General features: G+C 35.5%; 1 protein-coding gene across 6 annotated transcripts in view; it reads left to right on the top strand.

Annotated features, from left to right (window-relative positions):
- SLTM (SAFB like transcription modulator) overlaps nucleotides 1–13289 on the top strand; it is a 43873-nt gene that overhangs the window by 8060 nt on the left and 22524 nt on the right. For 4 of the 6 annotated variants that reach the window (XM_061180261.1, XM_061180263.1, XM_061180262.1 and 1 more), the window contains exons 3-5: nucleotides 3576–3640; nucleotides 6285–6482; nucleotides 7385–7432. In XM_061180261.1, coding sequence (XP_061036244.1) covers nucleotides 3576–3640; nucleotides 6285–6482; nucleotides 7385–7432 — 311 coding nt within the window. The remainder of the gene's footprint in view (nucleotides 1–3575; nucleotides 3641–6284; nucleotides 6483–7384; nucleotides 7433–13289) is intronic. The other 2 variants (XM_061180265.1, XM_061180267.1) reach the window with 2 other exon arrangements.

Here is a 13289-nt window from a genome sequence, read left to right on the forward strand (position 1 = left end):
GCACGTGATGCTAGTTTGACTGGCGTGTCACGTCTTACCTTTGTCCCAGTGAGGGCTGATAGAAATTCTGAATAGAAATCCAGACCTTGTTTACTGCCAGCATGCAGCCTAGAACCTATACCATTATCAGTCAGGATATATATAATGCTTGAGTATCTACTTATTATGTAGCATTGTACTAGGTTCTGGGCTGGATGATGAACATCATAGCTTTTTAAGATGTGAATTATTTTTGTATGGTGGAGGGGTGATACTTTTTTTCATAAAGGAAGAAATTACAGTATAGTTTCTAATTCATCATGTGTAAACAAGTGCAGAGTTACAGATCATGAGAGGAGTCAAAAACTAGTGTGTGAAATGTCAGTTTTCTTAAATATTATGTACCTATCAGGTTATTATTAAAGTTTCATCACTGTATGTTTGAAAATCTCATCCTTGTGGTTTTTATGTTTACAAGCTTATGACACATTGTGTCCAGTGTTTTCATGTGATACAGCTGTTAAAAACAATAAGGGATAGCAAACTTGGAGCTTTTTGTGTACCTCTGCCTCTTGTTGCCTGTTTGTCATGGGGCAAGTTACGTAATCTCTGTGACTCTCACATTTTAAAATTTTATGGATGTGGCTTGTGGAGCCTGTGTTCATGCTAAAAGAGATAACATTTTTAACGACTGGCACATTGTAGCTACTTGAACATCAATGGTTTTGTGGTTTTTGAGGAGTGGGAATAGGCCTGGGATTAAACTGAAGCGCTACCCTTACTAACTTTGTCATCTGATTAACTTTTCAGCATTAGTTTCCTATTTTGTAAAATGGGGCTAGTTAAGAGGATAAAATAAATGCATTAATACATATGAAGCATTTATCCTAGTGTCTGCACTGTGGAAGCTGCTTAAGCAGTGGTAGTGACTGCTGTTGTTGTTTTGGTTGATGTAGTGTAATTTGGTTTTCCTTTAAGTAAACTAAGGCAAGTGAAACTCACCATGGAGTGTGCATAGTATATGTAGCTTGTCATTATGCTGAGGGCTGCCATTTCAAAGATGGTATCTTTAAATTGAGTTCATTAACCACTGCTTACTAGAATAATGTCTTTTAAGTAGGTCATAGTAAGATGAAGTGGAAAGAATTTAAGACTGGAAATGAGAAGCCTTGGCTTCCAGTTCTGACAATGCCATTTACTAGCTTTGGGCAAGCTGTGTAGCCTCGGGTTCATTTTCTCTTTTGTAAAATTGTGATTACCGGCCCTATGTACCATGGGGTGCTAGGAAAAATCAGTTGACCTTTTTTTTTAAGTGCTTTGCGGCACTTCGCTGGTGGCGCAGGGGTTAAGAATCCGCCTGCCAATGCAGGGGGCACGCGTTTGAACCCTGGTCTGGGAAGATCCCCCATACTGCGGAGCAACTAAGCCCGTGCGCCACAGCTACTGAGCCTGCGCTCTAGAGCATGTGAGCCACAACTACTGAAGCCTGCACGCCTAGAGCCCGTGCTCCGCAACAAGAGAAGCCACCGCAGTGAGAAGCCCGCGCGCTGCAACGAAGAGTAGCCCCCGCTCACCACAACTAGAGAAAGCCCGCGCACAGCAACAAGACCCAATGCAGCCAAAAATAAAATATAATAAAATAAATTAAAAAAAAATAAAGCGCTTTGCAAATTGTAAAGCATTTTATATTTGTAAAGAGTAAATAGTATATGCAAATGATCTGAAGGAGTTCACCCAAAAGCTCGATACTCTGTAGGTTATTTGGTGGTGTATGTGTTGGGGGGTGGAATCCTATAGTTTTATTTTATTTATTTAATTTATTTTTGGCTGCGTTGGGTCTTAGTTGCGGCACGCGGGATCTTCGTTGAGCCCTGCGGGCTCTTCGTTGTGGTGCGCGGGCTTCAGGGCCATGGGGTCTGTAGTTGTGGTGCATGGGCTGTGTAGTTTGTGACACGTGGGCTCTAGTTGAGGCGCGCCAGCTCAGTAGTTGTGGCATGTGGGCTTAGTTGCCCCGTGGCATGTGGGGTCTTACTTCCCCGACCAGGGATCGAACCCTCGTCCCCTGCATTAGAAGGCAGATTCTTTACCACTGGACCACTAGGAAGTCCCAATCCTATAGTTTTAAAAAGCTTATTTCTTCTCAAAGGTAGCATCTTTAAAGTTTTTATATTATGGAACTTTCTCTAAACGTGATAAAACAATTTAGTGAGCTCTTTCTCACCTGATACTGTTTTCTTTTGTAAGGAAGGAACAGCTCTCTTGTTGCCCTTACAGTAACTTCTAATTTGTATTTTCTCTAAAATACAAATGCCACTAAGCTCCACATTTTGTTTCTCTTGATTCACACAAGCCCTCAGTGGATAAAAGAAAACTCTTTACTCTTAATCTTTTCACATATTTGGAAAGGACCAGTATCTTGTTTCACTTTTTATCTCTCATTCATGGAAAGGATTTCAAATTGGAAGTAGATGGAAGATAGGAGCTGGTGAGGAGACATGGGAAAGGGAGGCATCCTAACTTTTTTTTACAGTTACCTCACAGCGAAACCCTCTACTCTGGGGGTCATGGAAGCTTGAGACATGGCAACTCCTGTTTTACGCAAAGGAAAGGTTGATTAGTTAGCCTCAGGAAAGAACATTCATTAACATCTCAAAATAAATAAAAATTTAAAAATTTAATAGTAAAATTTTAGCAGCTGTGATTTTTTTTTTTTTTTTTTACAGCATTTCTGATACAGTATGGGTTATTTAATTAGTAGATTTTTGTGGACTAGCTTGAAAACACAAACTTTTAGCTTTGGCTCTGTGGAAAACTTTTTTTTTCTGATGTGGAAAACATTTTTAAAATTCCAACCACCAGTTTACAAAGGTTTGAAGATGAGGGCTGGGTCAGGGAGGCCTGTAGTCTATCTAGAAGCTCTTAACAGTTTTTGGTCTGAAGTAATTTCTACTTGCCTTAAATCAGTTAAATCAGTCATTATGTTAAGCGCCCAGCGCTATTTATATTTAGGCCTTTGGAGAAACACAAAATAAGCATAAAAGCAGTCACTGTACTTAAGGTATTTTTTTAAATGGTGAAGCAAGATGTACTTGAGAGTACAAGGCAATATATAATCAGCTGATGGATTGTGAGGTGTCAAGTGTGAGAATTTTATTTTAGAGAAAGCTTGTTGACAAGGAGAACTTAGGGAAGGCTTTATGGGGGATATGAGTCTTGAATTTAGCCATCAGATGTCTGGTTATGTATACAAATAGTAGAGAACTGTTGAAAGGTGCTGCTACTTCCGGGAGAATTGGAGGTAGAGAATTTGAGTGGTGTAAAAAATGTATCTCATATGTCAAGTTGGTTAAGATGATGGGTTCATATGTAGGATTAATTGTACAGTTTATTTTAGTGAAATGAAACAGCATGACATTGTTAATAAAGCTTTTTTTTGTTTGGGACAGCTGTGGCCAGGTGGTTTATAAGCAGTTGGCATTAGCTTTGTCCGATGATTTGGGAGTGGAGAGTGGTACCTCGGGGTAAACTTCTCTGAATGTTTTTTGCTTTTAAAGTAATAAAATATTGGTTGTTAGCCCATTTTCCTTCTTTCGCAGGTAAAAAACAGGAAGCAGATGAGTTGAGTGGAGATGCTTCTGTGGAAGATGATGCTTTTGTCAAGGTAAAGTGTTAATTACACAGGTTAAGATGTTTATTTTGAGCCTAGCATTTTGCATGATGAATTCATGCATTTTACTTGAACAATAGACACTGAAATATGTAGGTAAAATAATGATAGAGACTTATGTAATATTGTCGATCTTATTAATTCTCATAGTTGAGAAATATAATAAATAACTTTATCTTTAGTTAAATGAGACAAAGCAAAAAATGTTTGTCCGAGCCTTTAAGTAGAAATCTGAGACATAGGGGCCAGAGGAACAGCTACAGGACAATTGTTATCTTAGTTCCTGGACAAGGTACTGCCCATCGCATTAGCTTTCGTATATAACAAACAGAACTTAGAATAATGTAGTCCCTAAAATGGAGAAAGTTGCTGATGTGTTGCTACTTGGTGAAGATCAGATTAAGAAATTTGTTTTGCCCTTTAAAGATAAGCCAGGTCTTTATTGGCTAAAAAAGAATGTATTTTAAAACTGACCAACCAGAAATATGAAGTATTTTAATTTTAATTGAGGTTGTGGCAGTTCTACATACTGTTATTTTTAATCATAGTTAGATTTTTTTTGCTTGTTTTCATTTTAATGAAGTGTGATCTGCTATTTACTGATCATTAGATCTTAGGTAGTGTGGCATTTGCAGGAATTTTTTAATGAGCATAGTTCCTCTTAAATTAGGTACATTTACACCCCATGTATTTCCGTTTTCTGTGTACAGTTAGGCCATATTGCCGTAACATCTTGGGATGTCTGTGTGCTCCACCATGAAGCCAGCTCATGTCCATTCACCCACCCATCTCTCCTATGGTCTAGCTCTCTACCCTGCCTACGTTATACACACACAAGCCACACAGCACCATGCGTCTCAACGCTTTGTATCTTACACTTTGAGGGCAGGCACAGAGAGAAAGAGATGTTTGGTTGAGGAGTTAGCCCTGCAGTCAGATAGTTTAGGAAATGTTTGCTCAGGGATCCATTAAAATTGATGATTGCATGTCTGTAACCAGCTTTCGTTTGAGCATTTAAGAACTCTTCAGTCTTTGTATTCTTTTATACTTGTGGTATATCTTCCATTAGGTTTGTTCCTTTGCTCTTCTCTAGTTATCTTCACTAGTGAGTGCATGATTAAGCCAAAATTATCCATAACCTGGAAAAGCATTGTGACTTAGTAAAAACCCTTTTAGTTTTCACATTTCTAACTTCCTTTCAGCTCTTCAATTCATAAAAATGTTTCAGTTGTTTGAAACATTACAAGATGTAATATTGCTGTCTCTTATATGTACTGCAAAGGATGCCTTTGTGTAATTACTAAATGAACCTGGTCTCATAATGTCTAGAAGAACAAAAGAGCTTTAAAAAAAAATCCTATTTAAATATATCTTCACTCTCTTTATATTTCTTTTTCCCTTTGGAAGTATCCGCGTATGTGATGAATTTGATAGAAATTAAGTGAATATGCTTTCCCTGTTTCTCAGAGTTGGTAGTTTTGGAATTTATACAGTAGTGGTGGGTAAATATCACCTATTGCTTAGATATATGAATACTATAGGAATTACTTCTACTTATTGGTGAGGAGAATGGTCAAAGTTGGCACTTCAGAGTAGATGAAGTTCCCTCAGTGACTTCCCTTGTGATTTTCTTTTGTTTTGCACCTATTCTTCTACCATCATATAACCAACCACCTACTCCATTTTCAATCCCCTACGTTCCTCCACCCATAGGTAGTGAAGTTGGTTAAACCTCTGTCCCAGAGACGCCCTGCTCCCCAAGCACTCCATATTCCAAAACAATCGTATTTCTTCTCGGTGCCCACCAGAAATTTCAATTCACTCATTGCAGTTCAGCTATGAATGATTAATAGTTATACCCCTGCACTTTTCCCCTTTTAACCCAGAAACTTTTTGTTAAATCTGCTAGATGTACCATGAGAATAGGAAAGGAGGAAGGAATGTTCATTGCTTTCAACCCTTTCTCTGCAGTTAATCAAAGAGGGAACTAGGCAGATTGCTGCTTTTCTTTGTTTCTACTGAGGTACCCTTGTATCCTTAAACTTTGAAGGGCAAACAGATATTCTTTCACAGAGGCAATCCCAACCTATGTTCCCCTGCTTAATCGGCTTTGTGGCATAGTGGTAGATTTCAAAGCTAATACATTTAGATTAATTATTTGCATATTTCCTAAGAACAGACATTGGTGTAACAGTTGGGATTCCTTATTATTAATTAGAAATAAACTTTATATTATCATATGTAAGATTTCCGTGGTCTTTGAAGTTAAATCAAACTGTGACATGTGGAGAAAAGTCATTTCTTTGAAGCCATGTCTTAAAGGACAGCTCGTACAAGTATGTGATTTGGTAAATATTAAACAACTGGAACTTGAGAGCAATCCAGTTAGTGTGTATGTATTTCAGTGTAAGAGATTTGGGAACGCTGACGCATAGTTTAATGACCTTGGCATTAGACCCCCTCTATTTTTAAAGACACAGTTAGTGTGTCCTATAAAATGATTGAACTTTGACTTTGGGAATAATGTCAAAATATGATAAAAGTGAAAACATTTAGAGATGTAAATTACCAAAAAGGTTTGGTGGATAGCCTATAGTACTTTGCCTCGAGTTGTACCAAATTTTCTTACCATTAAAAGGACTGTGAATTGGAGCATCAAGAGGCACATGAACAAGATGGAAATGACGAACTAAAGGACTCTGAAGAATCTGGTGAAAATGAAGAAGAAAATGTGCATTCAAAGGAGTTACTTTCTGCAGAAGAGAGCAAGAGAGCTCATGAATTAATAGAGGCAGAAGCAATAGAAGATATAGAAAAAGAGGACATCGAAAGTCAGGTCTTTAGCCAGTTTTTTTTAAAACGTGACACAGTTAAATTAAGTACTAAATAATAAAAAAGTATTTTTCTAGTTCAATGTGAAAGTCACAGAACTTTCAAAAAATATGTTTTTAAAGTTATTTATAAATCACCCAGACTCCTACCATCTAAGATGACCCTTTTATTTTTGCTTATTATCTTCCACATATGTATATATTTTTACCTAGTAGTTATCATGCCATAAGTTGCTATCCTATATAATATTTTCACATATCATAATGACTTCATAATTCTTCTGTTACACCACAATTTATTAGACTGTTTTCTATGTGTCTAATAGCTACTCCTTTAATTTGGGATATTTAAGTTTTAAGTTGTTTACTACCCCGCTGTGAATGAGTGTACCAATCTAACTCTGACCTTGCTAACATTATAAGGTGGTAGTTTTGGTTTGTTTTGTTTTTACTACTTTAGTACATATAAAAGACTAATTTGCATTTATTTGGTTATTATCAATGGTGGGGAAATTACTTATGAAGGTTTAACTTAAAAGCATATAATTTTAAAATCTTTTCTTTGAATGAAATAGATCATTTGTCCTGCTTTGAAGTATGTTAGTACATCTTAAGAAAATCAAGGGCATAGGGGGTCAGTATTCATGCCTAGAACACTTCGTTCTACCTAGCCTAATAAATGAAGGGCTCATGAAGGACATTTTTCAAATTCTTTTATCAATGTGACTAAGCGTTTCTGTTGGCATAAAAAATATAGCCTGAATTATTAAGCATTGACTTAGGACCCATGGTATCCATAGACCCTGCACAGAACACGAGGCAAGTGATAATCGGGTATAGCATAAAAGCATTCTCATGTTACCCAGATATTTTGTAAAGCAAAGCTATTGTATACCCTTTTACTTAGGAAATTGAAGCTCAAGAAGGTGAAGATGATACCTTTCTAACAGCCCAAGTAAGTTTACATTTAGTCCTATGAATTTGATATTGTGGGTGGAAGGGCTTGGAAAAGGAATCTTATTTTGACTTCATAATTCTTTAATTCATAAAATTGCCTTAAATTTAATACTGAGTTACTTATGTGGTATATACAAAATACTTTAAAGTGGCAGCTGAAATTTCTGTTGCCATAGAGGTAATTGGAAGTTATTACAACAAGGTTCCTACCATTTTCAAAATAAAAATAAAAACAGTCTATCCTTTGTATAAAACATGACTCTAGTTACCAGTCTTTTGGGAAGCCTTCACACGCCTTGATTTTTTTTGGTCACTTTGATATAAAATAAATCATTTAAAAGTACTAATATCCTTTTCAGGGCTTTAAAATTTTGTTAATTTAACACTCCTAGGATGGGCATAGTATAAAAATGATAAAAATCTCTGTTCAATTAATTTACTTGGGGTATGTATGTATGTATGTGTATGTGTGTATAGAAAATGACAACTCTTCTATTCTGTATTAGAGTTTGTTTTTGGGATATGTGATACGCATAGTGTACATCTCAAAGTATGACGTACAGATGCTGTAAACACATTTATAGCTCAATTTCTCTACTAAAAAATTATCCTTTGTCTTTTTCTCATATCTGTACTCAAGAATGCCTTGTTCATGTACCCTCTTTAAATAGTATACTTTCAAATAGAGATAGGGATTCCCTCTGTTGACTAGATTTAGAAAAAATAGTGATCCAGCTGTGTTATTTCCTCACTCTAATATTTACTGGAAGAGTATATAATGGGGCATATATTCATAGACTGCTTAGCTGATTGCCTCTGGTCATGCCTTCTTTCCTGCAGCTCTCTTGCCTTTGAAATGCTGGTGAGGCTATATATTGGCTCTCTGTGTTTATTGCAATGGGGGAGAAATTGCATTTCTGGGAGAAATGTTTTTGGTAATTTGGAATATTCAGGAAGGAAATATTAGGACTCTGAAAGTCTGTAGACTTGTCCCCCATACTATCCTCAGGTACATTCATTTCTGAATGATGAAAAGTAGATGAGGAAGATCAACTCCCAAATTGGAGGAGTACCTTCTCTAGATTACTAATTTGCAAAAAGGTAAAGTTGAACTCTTCATATTCTTTGGCAACAAGTTTTTAAATTTTCATCAAGGGCCTCTCTGACAGTTGCACAGGTTGTGAGTGTGTGAAAGCATCACATCTAAAGGTTCCCATTCTCATAATAGATTATATATTTATTGTAGAAATTTAACAGATAGAAGTATCTTAAGGAATGAGTGCCTTTTTCTAATTTTTGCAAATGTTTATGGGCTAGATTTGGCCTTGCTCCCATTCCATCCTGAGAATGAAATAACACATATATTTCTCATCAAGGGGCAAGTTTTGCCTTATCATATCAAAAGGGAGGATACATCTTCAGAGAAGTTTTAAGTAAAATGACCTTTTTCCTCTTCCCAAATGATGTATAGTGGAATATCTAGAAATATATATGAATGTATCTGAGTTCCATCATGATCTGATGCTTCTAAACATGACTAATGAATGTATTGTCTTACTACGTGTGTTAAGGAATACTGCATAGAGTGTACCCATCACACAGCTTCTGCTGTTATCAATTCATGGGCAGTATTATTTCATCTATACCTCTGTTCACTTCCCCTTTTCTGCATTATTTTGAAACAAATTCCAGACATCGTATTTCACTTTAAAAATTTCAGTATGTAAAAATTTAAAAATTTCAGAACTCTTTTATTTTTTACATTATTACTCCTAAAACACGATTTTTAATATCTTCAAATACTCAGTTGTCCAAAATTTTTTTTAAAAACAGGTTTTATTTGAATCCAGATACAAATAAGATTGAGACATTGTGATTGATTGAAATGTCTTTTAGGCCTCTTTTAATCTATAGGTTTTCTCTCCATCTTTTTTCCCCTACTATCTTATTTGTTAAAGAAATTGAGTTGTTTATCCTATAGAACAAGAGTTGGCAAAGTTTTTCTTAAAAGACCAGGTAGAAAAGGCCATTAGCCATTGTGGGCCATATGGTCTGTCACAACTATCCAACTCTGCCATTGTAGTGTGAAAGCAGCCACAGACATTAGGTAAATGAATGGAGATGGCTGTTTCAATAAAAATATTTACAAAAAGAGCATCTAGCATAGTTTGACAAGTCATAGAGCTTCCAAAGTCTATATTTTGCTGATTACATTCCTATGGTTTTGTTCAACATGTTCCTCTGTTTACTGTATTTCCTGTAAATTGGTAAGTTGGTTATAGGATCCAGAGGTTTACTACCTGATTCCTGCGCCCCCATCTCCATCCCCCCAAGACATACAGCTAATTCCCAGGTAGTGTTGTATTCTTCTATTTGGATACACATAATGTTTGACTGTATCTTCTTGGTGATGGTACCAATCATTGATGATCCATACTGCACTGATTATTTAGGGAGATCAAAGTGGTGATATTCTAATTCTGTCATGTTTTTCTTTGTTAGCTGGAATGTTCCTTGGAAAGTGAAACTTCTCCTCACCTGCTATTTGGTTACCCCGTGGTACCATTTACAAAGAAAGGCGGGATATATGTTTGATTATTTTTCTTTTATTTACCAATTTTCAAAATAATGAGCTGGTTCATGAACATCTCCAATAGTGACTAATGAGGTTTTTTTTTTTTTTCCTTTTTCTCCCATAGTTTCATTTTGAACTCATGGACTTAAATATTTTTAATGTATTTCAGTCCACTGTAGTTATTATCCTTATTAATGCTCAAATTGTCCCATCTGTAGCCAGTGAGAACCTCTTCAAGTTGGCTCTTGAGTCCTTTCAACATGATCCTAGTAGTCTTTGCTTCTGTGCTTTCTGGTAAAGATGTTCCATTTCCTGCTCCAGACCTGTAATTAGCCATTTTTTCCTTTTAGTGGTAAATGGTATTTCAAGACAATAATCTCGATGGTAGGGGTATTCATTGCCACTGGGTTATTCATGTTTTCTAGGCCTTTTCAATGTACAGTGCTAGAGAATGTGTTTTTTGTTTGCTTGTTTTTGTTGGTTTTTACTTCTAAGATAAAATAGATTTTGAGTTCATAAGGATACTTCTAAGTTAATTATTTTCTTTATCTCACAGTATATATACAATAGTCCTAGAATGATAATACCAACACCACCACCAGTGTGATTTCTGAAAATAATTTAAGGTTTTCCCCCCCAGTTGTATCTCTCCTAAGGATGTACCTTAGGAACAAATCACTGTGTTTTAGACTAGTCTTCTGTATGATCACCAACTAATACATATTTAGGTTGACTTGTTTCATTTTATTTTCAATGTTTAAGTATTGTTTTTAAAAAAATTTTAATCTGTAACTTCTTGTGAGTCTATATTTATTTCAAAATAAAAAGTTATAATTTTAAATTTAATTTTATAATTATTTAAAATATTTACATGGTTCCAAAGTCAAATCTAAGAGACAGGATATATTCAAAAATGTCCCCTTCACCCGTCACCTTATTGGTGAACTTTCTAAAATTCAGGATTTATCCTTTTATTACTTGTTTTTAAAAATATAAGTAAATAGGCAGTGCACTTGTATAGGGATATATTTATTTAAAGCCAGTCTGCAGGCTTTGACTTGAAGCTTAAATCTTTAGCTTTCAGGTGTTAGCCTCTAAGCAGTTTGTCATACCAGGTAGAATTTGGTTTGCATTCTGTTAGTTACTTATAATATTGTGAGTTTGGGCATGTTTTCTTAGTCAATTTCTATGTCTGTGAAATGAACATTGTAAGTCCTACCTGCTAGAGTGATGTGACGATCAATCATATACCCTGGCACATAGTACATGTGTAATTAGTGGTTACTTGTAGTACTGTTCTACTTGCTTGAAGGTATCAGTTACTTGAGAATTGTTTGGAAAATTTCCTCCAAAATGTTTGTATTTGGTAATGCTTTAATTCTTAAAAATTTCCTCTAGTGTCAATCTTGTCAATCTTCTATGATTGCATCATGTATATTCCTTTTTCCATTTGCCTTTGCCCCTAATGTTTCATTAACTTGAAGGGCCTTCCCTTTTTTTGTCATACGAAGTCTATATACCTCTCAAAGCCAGGCTTATCTCTGTCTCCTCCATAAAGCTCTCTCTCATATCTCTCTCATGTAGTGCTTTACTGTGTACAGAGAACTTTTTACACCCCTTATCTTATTTAATTCTATATATCCTATTTAGGTCATATGTTATCTCTATTTTATAGGTAAAATTCACCTAGGTAGATGACACTACCACAGAGTAAAACTGTTTTAGTGGTAAAGACAGAATAAATACCTGCGTCTCATGGTGCCTAGTCTGGTATTCTTTTCACTAAATGACTCCACGCTCGTAATTGTTTTCTGAATTCCATTGTACTTGCACAGTGCTGCAGTTAGTTCAGTCCCTCCACCTAAAAACAGCAATGTCTTACACTACATTTATTCAGTAAATTCATTCAACAAGTATTTGTTAAGTGCTTATTATGTGCCAGGTATTTTGTATTTCCCACAGTCTTTAGCGTATTGCCAGATAGATAGCAGGTAGTTAGTGGTTTAGGATTATTTTGAAGGTTTATTGTAAATTAGTCAGACTGAATACAGTGTTTATATACAAGTCAGGGGAAAGGAGGCCTTCCAGAAGAGGTCTTCTTACTTAGCACATATATGTACATGTATCACAAGATTAACCTAGGGGAAGGTAATAGAATGGGTATATAGTAAACACTTTGTTAACTGAAAAACAAGTCCTAGGCAGTCATTGCTGCTCCTAGAATGAAATAAAAATAGAGAAGCTTTCTGTATTAATTTTCACATTTGACTTAAGGGTTGTAGATCCCATTACAAAGATAAACAACGTGAACATTATAGACATTTGTTTTCATTTTCATATGTGAAATACATTTTTTCGAGATAAGCACAAAAAGTAGTTAATTTCAAAGGATGCTTTTCATTGTGGTTACTTATTTACCATATTTCTTATTCTGAAAAAACATCTGTTTTCAACAGAGGAAAATTATTTTCCAATAAGGTACATGTCATGTCTGTGCCTATATATCATTTAGAGGGAAAATTTTCCACTGTCTTTCTTGTATTTCTTGGTTTGTTTCTTTATTGTAAGGAATGGCTTAACCTTAGTAGTGAGTGCTATGTTTACTGCACATACTGGACAATAACGCAAATACGCACTGGTATGTGGCTCATCTTCTCTACTAACCCTAGTTGTTTTTGTGCTTCGCCCCCATTGTAATCAGTTTGTTTTCTGGAAGTTGGCTCAGACTCCTTTCCTAGGGACATTTAAGTATATGTAATAAGGCTAGTGTTGCTACTATTTTGAGAAACTGAAGTTGTGAAACCCTTCAGAAGACCTGTTGAATAATTAGGATAGATACCTAAAAACTCTTGAGCAAAGTAAGGCAAACCTTACCAATTATTTTAGCAGCTAGAAATAACATTTCTAATTGGCAGAAAGTACAGCAGAAAGATTTTGTTTTTTACATCACGGTGTTTTTCAAAATTTTACTTTTTTTAAAATGGCAAATACTTTGGCCATTTTTTTTTTCTTGAACATATCAATATTGCATCTCTAAAAGAATATCTTGGAAGTGGTGTGCTGTTGTATCACAGGTAGATAAAGGAGAGGCAAGTTGCATTCTTTAGGTTACTTTATTCTGCTTTTAAGTAAAAGTTAAGATATTCCAGTTTATTTATCCCTCTGAGATAAATGACTAAAAGAGAGTTTGGGAGGAAAAGACTTATCAGTAATTCCAGCATAACTCATCCTTTCTTTGCTGCCACTGCCACCACTCCACCCAAGTTAAAGCATTTTTCTT

The sequence above is a fragment of the Eubalaena glacialis genome, chromosome 2 (assembly GCF_028564815.1).
Source record: "Eubalaena glacialis isolate mEubGla1 chromosome 2, mEubGla1.1.hap2.+ XY, whole genome shotgun sequence".
NCBI lineage: Eukaryota > Metazoa > Chordata > Mammalia > Artiodactyla > Balaenidae > Eubalaena > Eubalaena glacialis.